This window comes from Sus scrofa, chromosome 9 (assembly GCF_000003025.6).
Source record: "Sus scrofa isolate TJ Tabasco breed Duroc chromosome 9, Sscrofa11.1, whole genome shotgun sequence".
Lineage (NCBI taxonomy): Eukaryota > Metazoa > Chordata > Mammalia > Artiodactyla > Suidae > Sus > Sus scrofa.
In genome coordinates this window covers 68473125-68492189 of record NC_010451.4, presented here as the reverse complement: position 1 = coordinate 68492189, position 19065 = coordinate 68473125, and the positions used below count along the sequence as shown (strand labels likewise).

Sequence of the window (19065 nt, the reverse complement as noted above, 5' to 3'; positions counted from 1 at the left end):
AATACTGTGCTATGTATCTATATGCATTTAACAAATATTTATCCAATCCTAACTCTTAAATTATGCATTTCTGTCATGTGGTTTCAGCCGGCTGCCTTTCAGAATGTGAGTCAGTCTGCTTTGTCATAATGAGATGATGAGCCCAGGTTTCATCCCAGATATACTGTGAGCTCCCAGAGCTTGGCTCAGCCTGAGCTGTTGAAAAAGAATAAAAGGGGGTGCAGGGCACCAGGAGGCAGGGACGCCTTCAGAGTCACAGCACTTGTTTCAAACTCCCAGGGGATCCTCTGAAGCAATCCTAATTGAAGGACATGGTCATTTCGCAGTGACTAGCAAGGTGAGGAAGAAGGCCTGGCTGACTAATGGTTATGGGCCGTATCTGAGCAGTCCTACTGCTCTGGTACATCCTGCTGTGTGTGTGGCATCAGTCATAGTTCTCAATCTGCTTTCAGGAAGCGCCAAAGTCTTACAAAGCTACATCTCTGGAGACCCACAATTCCATTTTAATTACTAGTATCTCAGAGCAAGCCTTCTTATCGCCTCCACTTCTCCTTTCACTGTTTCCTTCTGAAAGTCTAGAACCTAGTTTTCAGCATGTCCTGTGGTTAAAAAGTTTCCTTCTCCTTGACAGATTTAATGTATCCATGCTCCTTTAGTTACAGCCAACGTCTTCATTACAAGTGACTCTCGTGTGGCCTTAGTTCTGTGCTATGTCGGGTTCTCCTGTTTCATGATATATTTCCAGCGTGGCCTCATCACCTTCTTTATAACTGTTTTTTGGTCACTTTTTCTTAGAGCACCTTGTTGGAGCACAGTAAAGCTGTGAGCTCAAACTTGAATACTTCAATCCTTTGGAGAATTAAATTCCTCAAATCACCCAAACTCAAGATTTAATTTCATTCTGAAGATGAGTGCTTTATTCTTGTGTGTCAACAGATTGATGTTTCTCAACTATTGATAACCTTACATTTCCACAGGAATGTGGCTGCAAGAAGCCTGTGTTTGCCTAGGGACAAGTGGCATAGATGTGCACCACAGCAGTCATATTTCATTTACCACAGCTCTCATTCCTGTGGAGCCAAAGTAGAATTTAGATTCCAGCATGATGCTCTCATCCATCCTTGTGAGTGAAAACTTCTGCTATCTCTGCGCTAGACTTTGCTTGTGCTTAGCTGAGTGTGTTACAGTCCCAATGTTTATCTTAATGAATTATTATATGCCTAAAATATTATAAATACAAGAAATGGAGCTATATGTAATCACCATAGATTTTTCAAATGTCATAATAAATGTACAAACCCTTAGACAGTGACTTCTATTTTTCTCACATTAAAGCAGTACTTCGACTACTTATAAATGCTCATTCCCTTAGCAGACTAGGGCAAGGAAATTGCAAGCCTGGGTAAAGACTGGTGGGTGAAAACGCTGCTCCAGAGACAATGAACAGGCCAGGTAGAAGAAATTTTTAGGCAGTGAACTTAGGGACCTAAGCTGAGCCACCATCCAAGGCCCAATGCTTTACAGCCTGACACAAGGGAACTCCTCTAAATAAGCACTATTGCCTGGGCTCCAAGACAGAATACAGGAAACTGATCCTTATTAGGGTGAGGGAGAAATTTTCATGAACAAAGCAAGTGGATAAATAAGAAGACTCCTTCTGCCACCCAACTAGGACAACCATCCACCAGAGTCAGCATTCAGGCTTTATTCAAGGATCATGCTATTTCTCACCAGGCTGATGGTCCCTTCTAGGACAGCATGGAACAGAAAAGAAAAAAACCCCAGCAGTATCCCCACAAAGCTTCTGAGAGAGAAACCATGTCCTGGAGAAAAATAGGATTAAAGGCAATCAGGCATCAAAATAACATCAATCTTTTATTGAAAGTCACTTTATTGATGTTACAATGAGAGTAACATAGAAAAACTGTGGTGCCTTATTAGCTTCAGAAGTGAATTCTAATAAAATTGTGCCAGAAATTTGAACCTTAAGTTACACTGACCTTTAAAAACAGCAAGATTTTGTTTACCTACAGTGTAAGAACACCTTTGTAATTTGAACAGCCATAAAACAAATCACGCTTGCTCTAGAAAGCAGGTGCCATATATATTTCAGTTGCTATTTGCCAAAATCCAGTAATGTTTAAAAGAGCTTAAGAACCCGAAGTGCGGAGTAGCAGAGAGACTATAATGTTAAAACGAAGCCAATCTAAGTATATACACATGATCACCAGGTTCACCCAAAGTGAAACCGTGCTACCATTAACACTTCCCCACGAAGTGGCTTCTTCTAGCTGTAGACAGGACATGACCTCAGAAGGTGACAGATGTGGAAAACACTAGTGCAGACCTACATTGGCTAACATATAAACTGCTGTGTTTAGATAAAACACTCCGTTTCTAAAAGAAGTTGTCTTTTTGTGATGCTGAATTGGAGAGGCCAGTTAAAAAAGGAGTACATGCTTATTTATTCTGAATACACTTTTGCAGGTTAGCATTAAAAAAAAAAAGTTTTCCATACAAAACAAAGATGTTGGGTCTTTTTTACCCATTACAAAGACTGGCTGTAGAATCACAGTTGGATTTTGTGCTAGGTTAGAAAAGTGGGGGTTTCTCATCAGGCAGTGATACACATGTATAATTTAGCAAGAACTCTTGTATTATTACTGAATAAACATAGTAATTCCTTTCATCACTTTCTGTATTGTGTGTTATCAGGTAAAACATAGCACCGCTGTGTTTAAAGATTTCACCTTTTTTGTAGAGCCTGACCATCAAAACACAAATCCACATCAAACTTCATAAAATCAAACTTCACTAAGCCCTCAAGTAAATGTAGATCATTATTATATGCATACATAATTTTTAACTTGAGAAGAAAATGCTCTTTTCTTCATAAACTCTTTAAAAACCACATTGATGATTGTAAGCACATTACCCTAACATTGCTAGTCTCATTGTATGCCTTTTTGTAAAACACAACAAAAACCAAACACCCTTTTTCCCTGGTTTTGATTTCAAGGATACCTAAAAACATCAAATGATGAGGTCCTTAAGCCAAAACCCTGCCAGCCCTGAAGCACCTCCAGATACAAGTTCTACCAACAACAGGGACATGCCAGGCAGAAGTGACGGACCCATCACGACGGGACAACGGAGTCTTTACACACCAACACTGAGTAAAAACTACAAAACTCACAGATCTGCCCCAGGCACGCAGCACCTCTCTCCACCACACCACGGGTGGCCAACTCGGGCTCTTTCCCACGCTTGGCTTCAGAGCTCTTCAGATGACGCTCCACTCTGCTCCTACGCCAGGGCCAAACACCCCACCCCCTCCCAAGACTTGCTCCTTACCTCTCCATGGACCTGAAACACACCCCAGAACCAGTCTCTCTGCAACTTCCCAAGGAGCATAATTCATGCCCTGATGGCGATGGGAGGAGAAGTGCCTCTCACCCCTGATTCTGTGCCCCAGTGGTTCCCCAAGGGCCAATTTTGGCAAAGAAGGGACTTACCTCCATTTCAGTGAAAGCTCCTAGTCAGGAGAAAAATGCTGGCAGCTACTGAAGGGGGAGCGACTTTGCAAGTAGGAAGGGCCTGGAAACATCTCAGACCCACACTTAGAGTGCTTCCTCGTTGTCAGGCTCTGGATATAAAAACTAGGCAGGTTTTTGCTTTGTTTCCAAATGATTGGTTTTTCTACTTAGAAACGGAACCAGAGATGCCCATTTGGGGAACTCTGACAAAGCAATGAATAAGATATTAACAAATATCCCCTGATTTCTAAGATCTCGCTGAAGTCTTGTTTCCTCCGCATCTGCAGGTGTGGTGGAAAAGTGCTCTCAGACTTAAAAGCACCTGCCCAGAGAGCATATCTGCTATGAGCATGCACCAAAGGTTCCCTGCAGGTGTGGCTGCTCCAACCCCCACCCCTCCCCCCAACAGATACACAGAGCTGGATCAGCTGCTGCCTGTCAGCTGATGCTCAGAAGACCAGGCTGAGAGCCTCACAATCAACAAGGGAAGCTGTTTACTATGACATTTCTTAGCTCTCCCCTTGCCAGAGGAAAGTTGCTGCGTCCCAAATCAGAATAGTCCTAGCCATTCAGAAAACAGCTCAGAGGAAAAAAAAATGTGAGCCTCCAATTAAGCCTTATTCCATAGGAATGTTTGCTTCATATATATTTGAAGGAGAATTATTCATCTTAACTCCATTTAAGGGAGAGAAAAAAAAACTATTTGAGTGTCGGTTTTAGAGGAAAATATAGAAATGACAGGAAAAAAATAATTAGGAGCATAAAAAAGTAGTCATTATGCTGGCTGCAAATGGGAGTCGGAATGTTTCATGTAAAATTCATGCCAATTTAATTGGTAGGATTGTATTTGAAACATGCTGCCCATAGGGGGCGTCCACAGCAGCAGGGGCAGTGTCCTAGCGCGCTGTGGGGCCTGGCTCCCTCTGTTCCTTCACTGTCTTTATTCAGTGTTCCCCTTCCCACATACTAGGCAAGCTAGTCAGGAAATTCCAATAAATGCCCTTTAAGTAAAATAAAATAAAATAGTCTTCTCTTAGGTACGGATTTATTATCATGTTGAATAACACAAGGAAATACTTAAAGCACTAAATATATATATTAAAACAGAACTACAGGACAACAGGAAATGAAGAACAGATGAGACTGATAAAATGACCCAATGATTTTGAAACACTGAAAGTGAACAGAAATACCATATTTCCTCTGGACCATACGTAACTATAAAAATTAAAGAAGAAAATCTAAAAAGGTAAAAGGTAAAGGAGCTGAGACAACGGACGGGGTTAAATTATGCCAAATCTGCAATGGGATCACCAATAACAATAAAGAGAAATGGAGGACTATTTTGAAATTCAAACAGAAGCAGTCTTTCTCTGCAAGTGCACGCAATATCCAATTTTATCTTTTTGAGCAACTTCTTTTAGAAATCCTATCAATCTTATGTTCAGAAATCTGCTGGGTTGACCTTATGCAGTAACACAATTTAAAAAGCCTTTTTAAAGCAAAGGGGATGGGGGTTGGGGAAGGGAAAGAGAGAGAGGAAAAACTGTGGTGTCACTTAATAATATCAAGCTGAAACATATGTTTGGCATTTTTACCATGACATTTCCTTTATTATTCAACTTTTTTTTTTTTTTTAAGGAAAAGCACTAGGTTTCTTTAAAAAATACAGCAACCACAAACTGAAGGCCCCCCTGTTGCTGCACTGTTTGAGAAGTGTATTCCTTTCCACAGATTTATGGCCTGGGGATCACTTTCTAGCTGGGAGACTCCAGAGGAGGCCACCCCTTCCTGTCTAAAGAGAGAGTGGCCAGACCCAGCGACCGCTTAGTCTGACCAGTCAGCTCCTTCAGGGCTCAATGTTACCCACACCTTCTTTGTTGGCACTCTTTGTTGAGAGATGTGTTTCTTTAAATCTGAGTTTACTACCCTGTAATGACTGTGAATAAATGGAACATCTCAGGCTGCAGAGTTTTCAATCTGAAGTCTCATCTATGCACAAAACCTCAAAAGAGTAGAAAAAGGCATACAATGGAACCTAAAGGCCAAAAAAAAAAAAAAAAAAAAAGCTTTTCTCTGTTTAGTATAATAGTCCTGTAGTTGACTGGGGATATAAATATTAGTTGCATGATACAAATTGCTGTGTGGCCTCAAAGTTCCTCTCCAAAATAGAATTTTTAAAAAATGCTGTGCTTGTGTTTAGCGCCATGGGTCCACTCTCCTTGTCTCTACAGACGAAAAGTCATGAATATGTAGATTGAACAATCTAGAACACCAACCAGGAGCACACATATAGGTACTTCTCAAAACCAGCCACTGAAATTATAAACTTGTCAAAGAATTCTGCAAATGGCTGTCAGAATGTTTAAACATTTCTAGATAGAATAGCTATCTAGAATAGAACATAAATGCTACTGTAACAGCATAATCTCTCTGCAGAGAAAACAAAACCTTTTTCATTGAATCCTATAGGAAGGTTATTATGGAGGAGAGTGACTGTAAACTCAATACCATTAGAGCAACCATGTCTCCAAAAGGCACAAATAATGAATTTTCACTTGAAATAATAATTGTCACGTAAAAATAATCGAGGTCAAGAAAGAGAAAGGTGACAGGATCCATTGACTATGTAACTAATCACTGACAGATTCTTTCAAACTAGGGATGTTTAACCATAACTAGGAAGCATATTTACATGAGGTACCTTACATTCAAATCTTTAAACTCTTGTATAGTCAAAATAAACCTTCTAACATTATCCTTTTATACACTCAATACCAGAAAACATTCAGTGCACATTAAAGTGATCTCAGTCAAAAGCCACTTATTTGCTACATCTTTAAATCTGTCTGCCCTCCTTGTCCTTGGCTTGAGCTAAGTGGCAACGTCACCCAATGCTCACCCCAACTTTAGCCTCATGGATCGTTTTACTGTAGTCTAGACAATCACATCCCTCCCTGTCAAGAAAAATGCCGCTTAGACTTTATTACCTTTGATGATCAAGTTGCTTTAAAGTGTTTTCAAAGATTTTCAGAAGAGAGGTCCATTACAGAAGATATAAACACAGAGAATAAAACATTGCCTTCTAAACAGGCCCTTCGCTTTGGGCCTCCAAGGTGATTGTACATGGAGATGAAATGGGTTTTGTCTTTGGACATTACTTGGAGACATCAAATTGAGAGGATATTTCTCAAAGCTTGTCTGCAGATCCCACTCCTCTCAAGCAAAAAGAGAAAAATGAAGAAATTCAGAAGCACTCTTCACATCAAAGCATTTGATTGATCCCATCAAAGCATCCGCTTGATGCCATCAACATCCCAGTCTCACCAGGATAGCCTCCAGAGAGAAGCTAAGAATGATGGAGCTGCATCATGTTGGCTATCAAATTTGGTTTAAAAGAAGAGGGTTTAACACAGATTTCTCACTTTTCTATGGATAGTTCAGAACATCAGATTCTTTCCCAATGCCAGCTGGGTTTGGGCAACTTCACAGCTGCTGCCCACTTGTGATTTTAGGTCTCTCTGAACCCTTGGTGGCCTGTTGAGGCTTCCTAGCCCATCTGGTAGAATTTCCATTATCTTACAAGTCAGTGCAGAATGACTTGTTGGGACTCCCGTCCCACCAATGAGAAATACCCCTCAAAAACAGTGTAAAAGTTGTTTTTAATTTTTTTAAAAAGTCATTCATGTCACAGATCAGGGTGGCTAAAAAGTTGTGTTAAAGAACAAAAATTTAGGCCACAAAGGGTTAGAGTATTGGCAAGTTGGAAGTTACCAATGCATCAGCAGCCATGGTCTCCTGTGTCTTTGGTGCATTTGCTTAATCTCAGCAGCAAGGGGCTTACAGGGTGAGACTAGGAGATTGGCTCTAGGACCGAAAATTTACAGCTGCTGAGGCAGGTGCTGTAGCCCCCTCAGAAGGAAACTGGACAGGCTGGAGGACTTCCAAGGAGCAGCCGACCAGCAGCAGAGCGCCTGGAGGCAGGACAGCAGCTGCACTGCTGGATTCCTGTTCCGGCAAGCAGTGCAGACCCTAAGTTTTGCTAGGAATTTTGTTCTCTTGTTGAATGAATTGTTCAATAGAACTGCCTCCAGATTTTGCACAATTTAAAGGGATATCACATGTTTTGGACAAATACCAATTATGGGGAGACAAGTATACAGCACTGACCAGTCTATTTACAACATCATCTGGTTACAATCTTTAAGGACCATTTGAATGATTACGATGACATGACTGTGACTGATTGTTCTTAGGCATTTGGCAAGATACACTTGTGTGTAACAGCTGCTTTTTTTTAAATTTTAAAAATGTTTACATATGTACAATTGTCCTTGTATGCGGATATAAATATGAAAATTAAAAAAAATAAAAATACATGTTTACAGTTAGCATACGGGATATTAGCCTCTCAAGCTTTGGAGTCCTGCCGAAAAAAATCCTATATGGCTTAGCCCTGCATGCTACTTTCTATTATGGGATGTTGTTTCCTTAAACGTGGAAAACAATAAAGAGAAGCTTCATGCACATAGCATTACTGTCTACAATGAGGATGTGCTTCAGAATGTCGACTTCTGAATCCACTATCGTCCCTTAGGAAACTTGCTACATTTGGGTCATGTGAGTTAATTTTAGTGAGATTTCTACAGATAACTGGCATGCGGATTATCCATGAATGTACCAGTACCTTTGTTGTTCCATGTTATAGTGTAACATGTCAGTGGTTCTTTTCGTGTTTCCGTTAAATCCTAAGCCAGTGACAAAAAGAAAATGGTATCCAGATGTGAGACTCGCTTCCTCTCCCCTGTGGCATTTAGAGATGGTTTCGAATTGTCCGAAGAGCAGATAGATTTGCAGTGATTCCGTGAGGCTGGGTTTCTATAAAAGTTGAAGTAAACAGTTTCGATGTATCGCATGTAAACAGTTGATCTTAAATGGATGTCTCCCAAAGCTGCACAACAGAGAAAAGCAAAGTTTCACACCGTGAGGGCAGGAAACAGACATATTCTGAGCAACAAAGATGGAAACGTTCAGTGATTCCATTTATACTTATGTGACTGTGGAGACACACTCTCACAGTCTCATGAATGGGTAAAATAAACACGCTAATTTTTAGCTCTCTCTTGCCTTGACACCTGAGTCTCAACTTTTTCAACAATGGCCACTTTTTAATACAAAAAGCCCTCTCATCCTCATTTACTGTTCCCTGAAATTCTCAATCAATTAAATATTGTGTCTCAAATGAAATGATTTAAAATCTTGTTTTTAAAAACTACCCATTCTCTTATTTCCCCAAGGATTCTGAGACAGCCAGCTAGAACAGTAGTTCTCACCCAGCTGTACATTTCAATGCTCTGGGGATGTTTTAAAAATCCTACTGCCTAGACAGCACACCACTAAATCAAAAAGCTCTCTGGGTGGGCCTCAGGCATCAGCACCTGTTAAAAGTCCTTCAAGCAATAAGGTCCTACTGTACAGCATGGGGAACTATCTCCAGTCTCTTGGGATAGAATATGACGGAGGAGAGTAAGAGAAAAAGAATGGGTGGGTGTTTGTGTCTGTGTATACATATATGAGTGGATCACGTTGCTTTACAGCAGAAATCGGCACGACACTGTAAATCAACTATACTTCAATAAAAATTTTAAAAAAGATTTCTGAAAACTGGCTGTGGGAACAAAAAAATAAATAAAAAGTCCTTCAGACGGTTCTATACAGCCAGTGCTGACAACTACCAACCTTAGGAAAGCCGAGTGTATTAATACCATCACTACCCACTTAAAAATCATTGCCCTGGAGTTCCCGTCCTGGCTCAGCAGAAACGAATCTGACTAGCATCCATGAGGACTCAAGTTCGATCCCTGGCCTTGCTCAGTGGGTTAAGGATCCAGCGTTGCAGTGAGCCATGGTTAAGGATCCAGCGTTGCAGTGAGCCATGGTATAGGTCGCAAAAGCGGCTTGGATCTGGTGTTGCTGTGGCTGTGGTGTAGGCTGGTGACTACAGCTCCAATTCAACCCCTGGCCTGGGAACCTCCATATGCTTCGAGGGCAGCCCTAAAAAGACCAAAAAAAACAAACAAACAAACAAACAAACAAACAAAAAAACACAACAACAACAACAACAAAAAAACATTGCCCTGAACCTATGGCCAAGCTATACACTCTCCAAATCCATTACTACCTCCTAAAAAAATCATCCTCTTTCAGGACCTGGCATATCAGAGTAGAAGGAAGAATCCAGGGCAGGATATAATTCCCTAATTCTCTCACCTCTTCCCTCTCCTGGCCTCTGCCACCATTTCTTTATACTGGCCCTGTTCATATCTAATTTCTAGAATGATCAGTAATTGCCTAATGGACTGAAAACAAGTTTGGCATGATCCAACACAAGTGCAATTCAGTTCCCCAGAGAAGGAAGGCCTATTTAAAAAAAGAAAGAAAGGGAAAAAAAAAATCAAGCTGCAGGCAATGTGATATGGGATAATTATTATAAACACGAACAAAGAAAGACTAAGACCATGTGACACAGGTTGTCTCCAACTTCCATCCAATTTCCATTTTTATTGGAAATCTGGGGCACATTAGTGTATTCAACCTAATAAGTTTCTGAGAAAGAAAAAGGAGAAATAGCTAAGTGACTAAGTGGATGCTTCTACACAGATTCTCTTAATATGGATTCTTCATGGAAATCTTAGGTTACCTACTTTAGGTCTACTTTATATGTCCTTTTCCTTAAAAAACACAGCCATCTCCTCACCCTTTGAGAACAACATCTCCCTCCTGGGAGAGCTTTGTGTGTGGACACCTGTTGGTGGAGACGTGCAAATGAATGGTTTGCAGGGTGTCTGATGGAAAGAAGATACGGATGGATGCTCAGGTGATGCGACAAAAATAGGCACGCGTTTAGACTTCGGTTTCTGTGAGCCCAGTTTCCTCACCAATGGTCATGAAGACAGAATAAGAAGTGATAGCTTGCAGAAAGAAGAGAGGAACAAATGAAGGACACTGGGAAAACCTGAAGGTCACGATGCTCCCAGTGAGGAAAAAGGAGCAAAGAATCGCCAGGCCATCCCTTTGAGGAACAGGCATGACCTTGGCCATGTCTGGATGGCTGGAGTAGAGGGGTTGTGGATAGAAAGATCATCTGTTCTATTCTTCACAGCCCACGAAGCCAGCCCAGAGACAGGGCTGCCTAGTCTGTAGGATTCTGCTACCTGCTCGGTCAATGTGCCACAGTAGGTGGACCCAACCAGACCTTTCACACACACAACTGACCCTGAGCTGCCCCCCTCAGCCTAGAGGAAAAAGCCACAGGCCAGCCATTTCTTCGGGGGAGCTGTCATTTTCATGGCTCTCCTGTGGGACCGTGCCCCCAAACCTGCCCCTTGCCATGGCAACAGCTGAGTGAATGCCCCCAATGAGAGGGAGTAAAACATCAGTGTGGACAATTTACCAGGGAGAAAATGTGGGCTGTCCTGCTTCAACAATTTCCTGGGGAGGGAAGGAATGACGTCAGCCTAAGATTTCACTGCCTCATACTCATCTCATGAACAACCGGATGCCTTTTTTTTGTAAGGTCTTTTTTTTGTAAGGTCAGAAAGCAGAGGCCTGGGAATGCCTTCCCACCTTTTGCCCCTTCCCATGCTAACATATGAAGGTAATTTTTTATATGGTTAATAAAACATCACTGTTTTTTAAAGTCTTTTTGATAGTGATCTAATCAGTTCTTAATGAGTTACCTTTTCTTGTTTTCTTACTGACTCAGAGTTGGTCAAGTTAAAATGTGAATGATCTATGTTTATTTTGAACCACATAATTTAAGTTCAGGATCAAGGAGCCTTGAAATATCTCTCAAAACCAAAAAGCCTAGGAACCCAGAACCCACTAGCAGATAAATCTCTCCAGGTTTTTAAAGTTTTTTTTTTGTTTTACCAAATGATTTCTGAGAAGATCAATATCACAGTGTAACTGACCACAACAAAGGCTGGACATCAATAAAGGTAATTAGTTTTTGTTATATCTTTCAGGTGAGTCTCCTCGGAGACTTCTGGCTGATCTGCCTCTCTAAGCCCGACTAAATCTCAAATTTCACATAATGGATGGCTTCTTGGAAGGCTGTGAGACTAAGCAGAGTCATAATTTAAATACAAAAGAAGGCTGAGTATTTAAATGAAAATCTGGTGAATCCTATTTTTACAAAAACAAGAAACTCCAAATATGTTTTTAATCTTTTTTTGTGCATATACTTTGCCAGACTCTCAATATGAACAGATTTTCAAAGCTCCTTTCCTTGTATCCAAATTCTACCCCCCGCCCCAAGACACTGATCTGATTTTCTGTTCCTGGGTTCCTATTTCTTAAATCCTATTGGGTGTTATTAGCCAGCGAAAGGCCTGAATAAGTGAACTGGGCATGGAAATGAGGCTGGTTTACTTAACCTCTGGCATTTCCAGGTATATGGAAAACCTAATAAAGCAAAATACATTCTCTGTTTTGTCGATACCAGGTTATAATATACCAACTACAATGAGTAATGAAATCATATATGAAAATAAAATTTAAAAATAAAATAAAACCATAATTATATATAGCGGCAAATGATTAAAATATGTCAAATATTTCTAGAATTCATCAGTATTTAGACAGATTTTTCCAATATAAATCTGCACCCCCACACCTCAAGAATCTTCAACTTTTCAAATTCAGTTGTTTTCAGGCTGTCAGGAACAGTCTGTCTTTTAACCTCTCAACCCACAGATCAGCAATAGAGACAGAGCACAATAGCACATGGAAAAAGTTCCCACATACCCTGGCACTTTGTCGGTTCACCTTCTGCTCCTCATCAGGGAGGGGAGGCATTGGATATGGGTATTTTCTGCTGGAGGCAATGGATCCAGTTGATGAAGAAGGAGACTTGGCAGGAGATAAAGTCCTGAGGCGTTGAGAACACATGACATACATATTACGTAATTGCCTAACATCTTTTTAAAGACCTGAAAAGTGGGTTCAGAACAAACCCTCTGATTTCTACTTTCATAGGCCACTACTGCAAAGGTGGAACTACTGGGATGCACTCTGTCAGTGACACTGGAATGCTGGAATTTTACCTTCCTAATTTCCTAACTGCAATGGATTCTTTAAATGGTAGTACACAGAATCATAGTTTTCAACTAGAAAGCCAATAATGAAGTTTCTACAGAATAGATTTTTTTAAAAGCTATAATGGAGAAGGGATAAAAATATTCTTAGAGCTCATAGCGGTAATTTAAGTGTATAACATATTAATAGTCTGCCTTATTTTTATCACTTAATACAAAGAATGTAATTCCAATTATATATTCAAGATCTGAAAATACTATACAATGGATACATTTATTAATTGCTAAGTCACACACCAGTTTACACAAAACTCATGCATTCAAAGGCCAGTGTGTTAGTTGTGAAAGAACAAAGGCAAATACGAGGGTTTTAATAACAAATTAGTACACATGCAAGCGGTAAGGAGTGCAGAGTTCCAGCCAAACAAAGAGTCTGATGAGAACATACAAAAATGGTCTGGTTAGTCCCTACAATCATCACTTCTGTACAGGGAGGACTGTAAGCCATAGATGTAGATCTTGATAACTCACGTAGGGTCTACTTGTCATGCTAATGAGATGTGGCAACACTTAAATGACTGGAATTTTACTAGAACTAAAACAAAACACAACTGCCAAACTCTTCTTATTGGGATAGCACGTGCTCCCCTCATCATGGAGACGTTCCATGTGGAAGATCTGTGTAAGCTCTCCATGCTTTATGCTCTTTTGGAGTCTGCGAGTATAGTGGTTAATATTTGTGACTAGGCAGGGCACACTGGAAGAGCCCATCTCTGCTAGCTGGTCTTTAAAGTGAAAAACAACAACAACGACAACAAAAAACCAAAAGCAAAAATAGCTGAGACTAAAAAGTCCCGATTCCCACCATGTCAATGGAAAACAGACACGGCAATTTTTTTTTTCTTTTTTTTTTTTCATTGCCATACTCATGGCATATGGAGGTTCCCAGGCTAGGGGGTCTAATCGGAGCTACAGCTGCCAGCCAGGTCTGAGCTGTGTCTGCGACCTACACCACAGCTCACGACAATGCCAGATCCTTAACCCACTGAGCGAGGCCAGGGATTGAACCCGAAACCTCACGGCTCCTAGTCGGATTCGTTTCTGCTGCGCTACCATGGGAACTCCCAGACACGGTAATTTGACAGTAGTTATCTATTCACAAATGTCACCACTACACACCTAGGACTCCTTAATTCCTGGTGCAAGGCGGTCGTGACCTGTGGGTCACTGAACTGGTTACACCGCCATGGGGGAGCTCAGGTACTTATTTTAGGAGGATGCATCTCATCTGCTGTGACTTACTCAGCCTGTGCGTGTTGGCGGTGGGGTCGCCCTGGGTAGGGGGAGATCTACTAGTTGACTGTAACTGCATGCACCAAGTAAATATGTCTTTTTCCTCCCCGATTTTAAGTATTGGTTCCCATCCATATGTTATCCTTCATTCTGGGTCTGCCGTAGCTTTCAAATCAGTTTCTATTTTATGGACATTAAATTCAAGCTAAGGTTTGAAAAGACTTTTTCCTATAAACCCTGAGATTTGGCTCCATTTTAAGAGTTGAGTGATTCAGTTTACTTTTAGTCTGTAATTCCTATTGCTTTTTTCTTTTTTGGAAAATGTCCAGGACCACTCCTTGGTGTGCACTGTTGGGATGCTACAGCTGCTTGACCTCTCCTGTGATAAGGCTCTCCACTGTGGAGCAGATGGGTGTGACTCCGAATATGAGTATTTCCAATCCTCAAAAGTACTATTAAAGCAATGGACTACCGCATCTTTTTCTAATTCAGAAATTAATGATTTTTTTTCGATTTTAGGAAAACGTTTCAAATAGGACCATGACACTAGGAAATGAATTCAGTATGTGTAAAATGAGGACATTCTTTTTGTATCTAGATACAAAAACAGATTTTTCTAACACTAGGGATATTAACTTGGGTTCAGATTTTTAGCCAAATCACTACTGATAAGCTATCCAAGTTCAGATACATGGGTCAGGTACCCAAACATGTAACTAAATCTTGTTTACTTTAGGGGATCATGCAACCTGGCTCCTCTTTTTAATTTGCTGCCGTGTGTGTGTCCATAGCATGAGGTGTTAGCTTATAGCTTCAAAGTCTTGCCGGCCATTCAGTTGGCTACGGGTCTAAGGGACCAGCTTATATACATACAGGGCCATTCCAATGAGGGTGCTGGAATTCCAGTCTTACCCTCAAATATCTTTCCTTGGCCAAAGCCAATAATGAGTTAAAACAGAAAGAGGAGTTATTCTCTAGAACCTCAAAGAAATTGCACATTTACTCCCTCCTCCACTCATGTACCTGACACTACGAACCAAGGGTAAGAAAAACCGAACAGCACAGTTTAGCAGGGGCAAGGGGCAGGGGGCTGGAAGCAGGGTAGTGTGTGACAGCATAAAGGGGATTATGTGGGAGGATGGAGAGCATTAGAGCAGGAGTCAGAATAAGAGCAGAGGAGAAGGCAGGATAAAGCAGTTTAGGGAAAACAGAAACAAACTCCAAATTTCCCACAGCTCTCTAAGAAAGAAATTTTTTCGAAACTGCCTCCAGGCTCTTTTCTGACCCTGGCTACTTGCTTGGTGGTTCCCACCAGCTTTCACTATAATCCAGGCACCAACCCAGCTCATTCACTTCTAAAGCAAACGTTGGACAAATGCTAACCATTATCATTATTGCATTTTTTTAAAAACCATCATAACCATAGCGGGTGCCATTTCGAAACACACAGTGAAGATGAAGGTGTGTCCGTGGGCCAGTGGAATGTGGTGGGTCTTGGGTTACATCAGTCCTCCTTCTATTGCCTTCTGTAGACAACCTTGGTTCAGTTCTGTTCCCCAGAACAGGCTAGAACCAGGCCAGTCACACACGAGGGACACATGTCCCCACCCCCTTGTTCACTAGGCTGTGTTCGCAGGCAAATTTTATAACAGTCTGATGAAAAGGAACAGATTCTGGAGTCAGAGCCAGGTTCATAATTTGGGTTCTGACGTTACTAGCTGTATGACCTCGAGTTGGTCTTTCCTCAGTTTCCTCCATGCATGGAAAGTGAATAAGAATGCCTACATCTCAAGATGTTGTGAGATGCAGGCACTCAATACGTGACAGTTGTTATCAGTAGTTCCTTTCCAGCGTTGCTGCATTTCCACAGAATCATGGAAGTAAAACCACTGATGACGTGAGTAATCAAGTGGATAACAGCCCACAGCAAGGAAACCTTCTATGAGCTCGTAAAACACTATTACCAAGAGAGTTGCCCCAGGATCTAGGTGTGAGAAGATACTGCTCTCCCTCTGACCTCACCTGCTCCTTCGTGATGATCTGCATATACACTGGCAACAATTTGAGCGAACACTGTCAGATGGGACTGGGTAAGGGAGCCAGCGATGCACTCCGATCACTAGAAATCTCTGGGCATTTCCTCTGCTCTTCCCAGTGATATGGACGCCATATGTGCTTTTTAATGCTGGGCTATATTCTGGACCAGTTTACTGCAAAGTCCTCACCGCGTTTTGGGAGGGATGTCACAGACCCCACACCACATGGGTGATTAATAAAACGACCTTTGCCCTCATTAGTGGTTTTGGCAGGAGAGGTAACCCTGAATGACCTGGAGGCAGATGCAGCAGATCTGAGCTTAAGCATTGGGTTGGCAAAGCATAAGCCATGGCATGGATATGCTTTGGCCTCCTATGTGAGACTAGGTGTGGATGGAGAGCGGATGAAATTCTCTGTTGTGCTGGAGTCATTGTGCTGCAAGTCCTGGGCTATTTCGGTTATTCACCACTTCCATGAAAATTCTGAATTGATTTTCAAGTCTTACTGGCATAACCTTCATAAACTTATTAACTCCCAAATGACAGTTAACTTTTGACCCTCCGCTGAATTATATCTAGCCTTTAAACATAAGCATGGACTTTTAACAAGGAATTCTTAATAAGACTCTCTTCCATAGGAGCCAACATTTCATATTACAAGAGGAGATAAAGGGACCCTCTAAAATTGCCCTTGCAGCTTTGCACGTGCAACTGGGGGAGCTGAAGCGTTTCCCCATCCAAATTGCATTTAGTCATGCAGCTTCTGGGCAGACCTGGGTGCTAGTTTTAAAAAATGTGAACTCTTCTCTGGGAACCACACAGACTACTCAGCTCACCCAGGGGAGGTGAATCAACTCTTCCGGAGTACCATTTCACAAATTATTGCTGCAAAAAATGTTATGTCGATTTAGGCATATAAGCCCTACCCCACATGGGACAAAAGTCATTCTGTTTTGGTTACATGGCTAATACAAATTATAATCTGCCCACAAGCCTGAGGAAAATAGAAAGGAGAAATAGGACTGCAGGTGAGCCAAGATTCCAAATAACATCCAAAATCATCTTACCTGTCCTCCTGACGCTGGCCATCTTGGGAGCTACAGGTGAGGGTGGGATGTTTGAATGTGAGTGTATGTGTATGAGGTTCAGTGGAAAAGTGGTATAAGCAGAGGGACAGGGCAGGAGGGAAAGATGGGGTACAAAGCAAGATATAGTTCCGTGAGCAGGCAGGGGTTATGCTTTCCTTGGGTTATATGCAAATGTATGGATCAAATTAAAACGCAGGTAGGTCTAATCATTTTCTCAAACTATACATGTCTAGACTAAATGGTACACTGGAAGAGAAAGTCCACCTTATATGGGTGCTGAGAGTTAAAAATACATAGATATTTTGATATCTGATAAATACTGACCCAAGTCATGGCAATAAGTGATCTGACAGTTTATTGTTTTAAGTTATGTTCAGAAGAGGTAGTAATTGAGTCTATATTGCTTCTTACATTAGTTGTCTACAAAGTAGTCAGACATAAAGTAGACATATACCTCTAGGAAACCATTTTGATATTATAAAGAGTGAAAATATGCCATAAGGAGCTCTTGGAAATTTTGACATCCAATGTTACTCTGAGCTGCAGTAAATTGAGTCAATGTGCAAGTTTCTAAAATGTAGGAATACTCTGTCTGCTTTTTTGTGAATCAAGATCATGTTTCTGATCTGCTTCCTACTGTATTTGAAGTGTTAGACAACCACATTCTAACTGGAATAAAAATGTCTTAGATGCTTTTTGGAGACTCTGCAAAACCCTTCTCAGCACAGTCCTTCTCTGGTAGCCAGTGGGTGTGCTGACCAAATAAAACCTAAACTCATTCTACACACTCTCATGTGACCAATTATCATCCCAATAATTTTTAAGTTATGTCAAATCATTGGTTTGACTCAAAGTAAAATTCCACTACATTTCATTTCATTTCCTTTCATGTTTCTCCTTGAGTTTTTGTATGCACTATGCACTCTTATGGCAATAAGTAGGAAAAATGCATTATGAAACCTCCAGATTCCAGAAATTAAGTTGTTGGGGTTAATAGTGCTGCTTTATTAGTGGAAAGTATGTTTCATGCCCATAGAACACTACATAGCATAGAATGAAGAGAAAGCTACTAAAAAAGCTCAAGATGGTGATAGGGACATGCACTAAATGGCAACCCTTGCAAATGGCTTCATTTGAAACATTCAGAAAAGAACTGGACTTGCCCACGAAGCCAAAAACAGAGATCAAAAGGCAGCAAATAAACAAGGACCCTTTCCATCTATGGGAACTTGTATTGGGAGATACAAGATAGAGGGCCAGTCACATCACAGTGTTTGTATGTGCTGGGGGAATTTGAAAAGGATATAAAATTAATTTATGAAATACCTAAAGTATGGTCCTTCAGTGTTTTTATTCACATCTTCTACCCACTTAGCTACATTATAGTCTCTTTTGAACCATGGGTTTAAATACCTGCAGAAAGCAATGGAAGGAACAAAGAAAGCAGAACAAGATAGAAAATCTGAAAATACACAGCACAAGCTTAGCAAGGATGTTCTTCACCCTCCAAATGCAAGTGACTATGCCAAATAAACCAGGATGGATTCGGGGTGATTATGAGGCAGTCTGTACAATGACATGAGAATTAACTCAGCTACACCAAGGCTCAAGGCATTCGAGAATGTACTCAACATTTCCGGGAAAGCCTTTCCAGTGGTTTCCCAAAGCGGATCAAGAGCTCTTTCAATCAGGGTACTGTCGGCAGTCCCACTCACCCACCTCCAGAGTGGCTTTTTCCAGGCCACCGTTCATTTGGCTCCTTGGTTTTCAAATGATAAAGGGGCATTTTGAGAATACTCAGATGGCTGCAACTCCAACCTGCTGTTTGATGATATAACACCTCAAAAACAGTGAAAAAGAGCCACGTTCTCTTTCCAATATGGAAGGAACAGCTTTTACACGGCCTCTGTCTCACTCCCAAGGGCAGATCTCAAGCGGGAGTTAACGAGAAAGGTGATCCAGCTAGCACTGTAACGAACAGGAAGGGCCCCACTGTTCCGATCCTGAAGACCCA

At 41.2% G+C, this 19065-nt stretch overlaps 1 protein-coding gene across 21 annotated transcripts in view; it reads right to left on the bottom strand.

The window, feature by feature from the left end:
* The window catches only part of ADAM22 (ADAM metallopeptidase domain 22), a 237305-nt gene continuing 220102 nt past the window's right edge, over positions 1863–19065 (bottom strand). For 8 of the 21 annotated variants that reach the window (XM_021063343.1, XM_021063350.1, XM_003130119.5 and 5 more), the window contains 2 exons: positions 12345–12468; positions 1863–8487 (listed from right to left, as the gene is read on the bottom strand). In XM_021063343.1, the coding sequence (XP_020919002.1) occupies positions 8467–8487; positions 12345–12468 (145 nt within the window). In that variant the 3' untranslated portion in view covers positions 1863–8466. Of the gene's footprint in view, positions 8488–12344; positions 12469–17030; positions 17061–18377; positions 18465–19065 lie in introns of all 21 variants that reach the window. The other 13 variants (XM_021063337.1, XM_021063338.1, XM_021063342.1 and 10 more) reach the window with 3 other exon arrangements.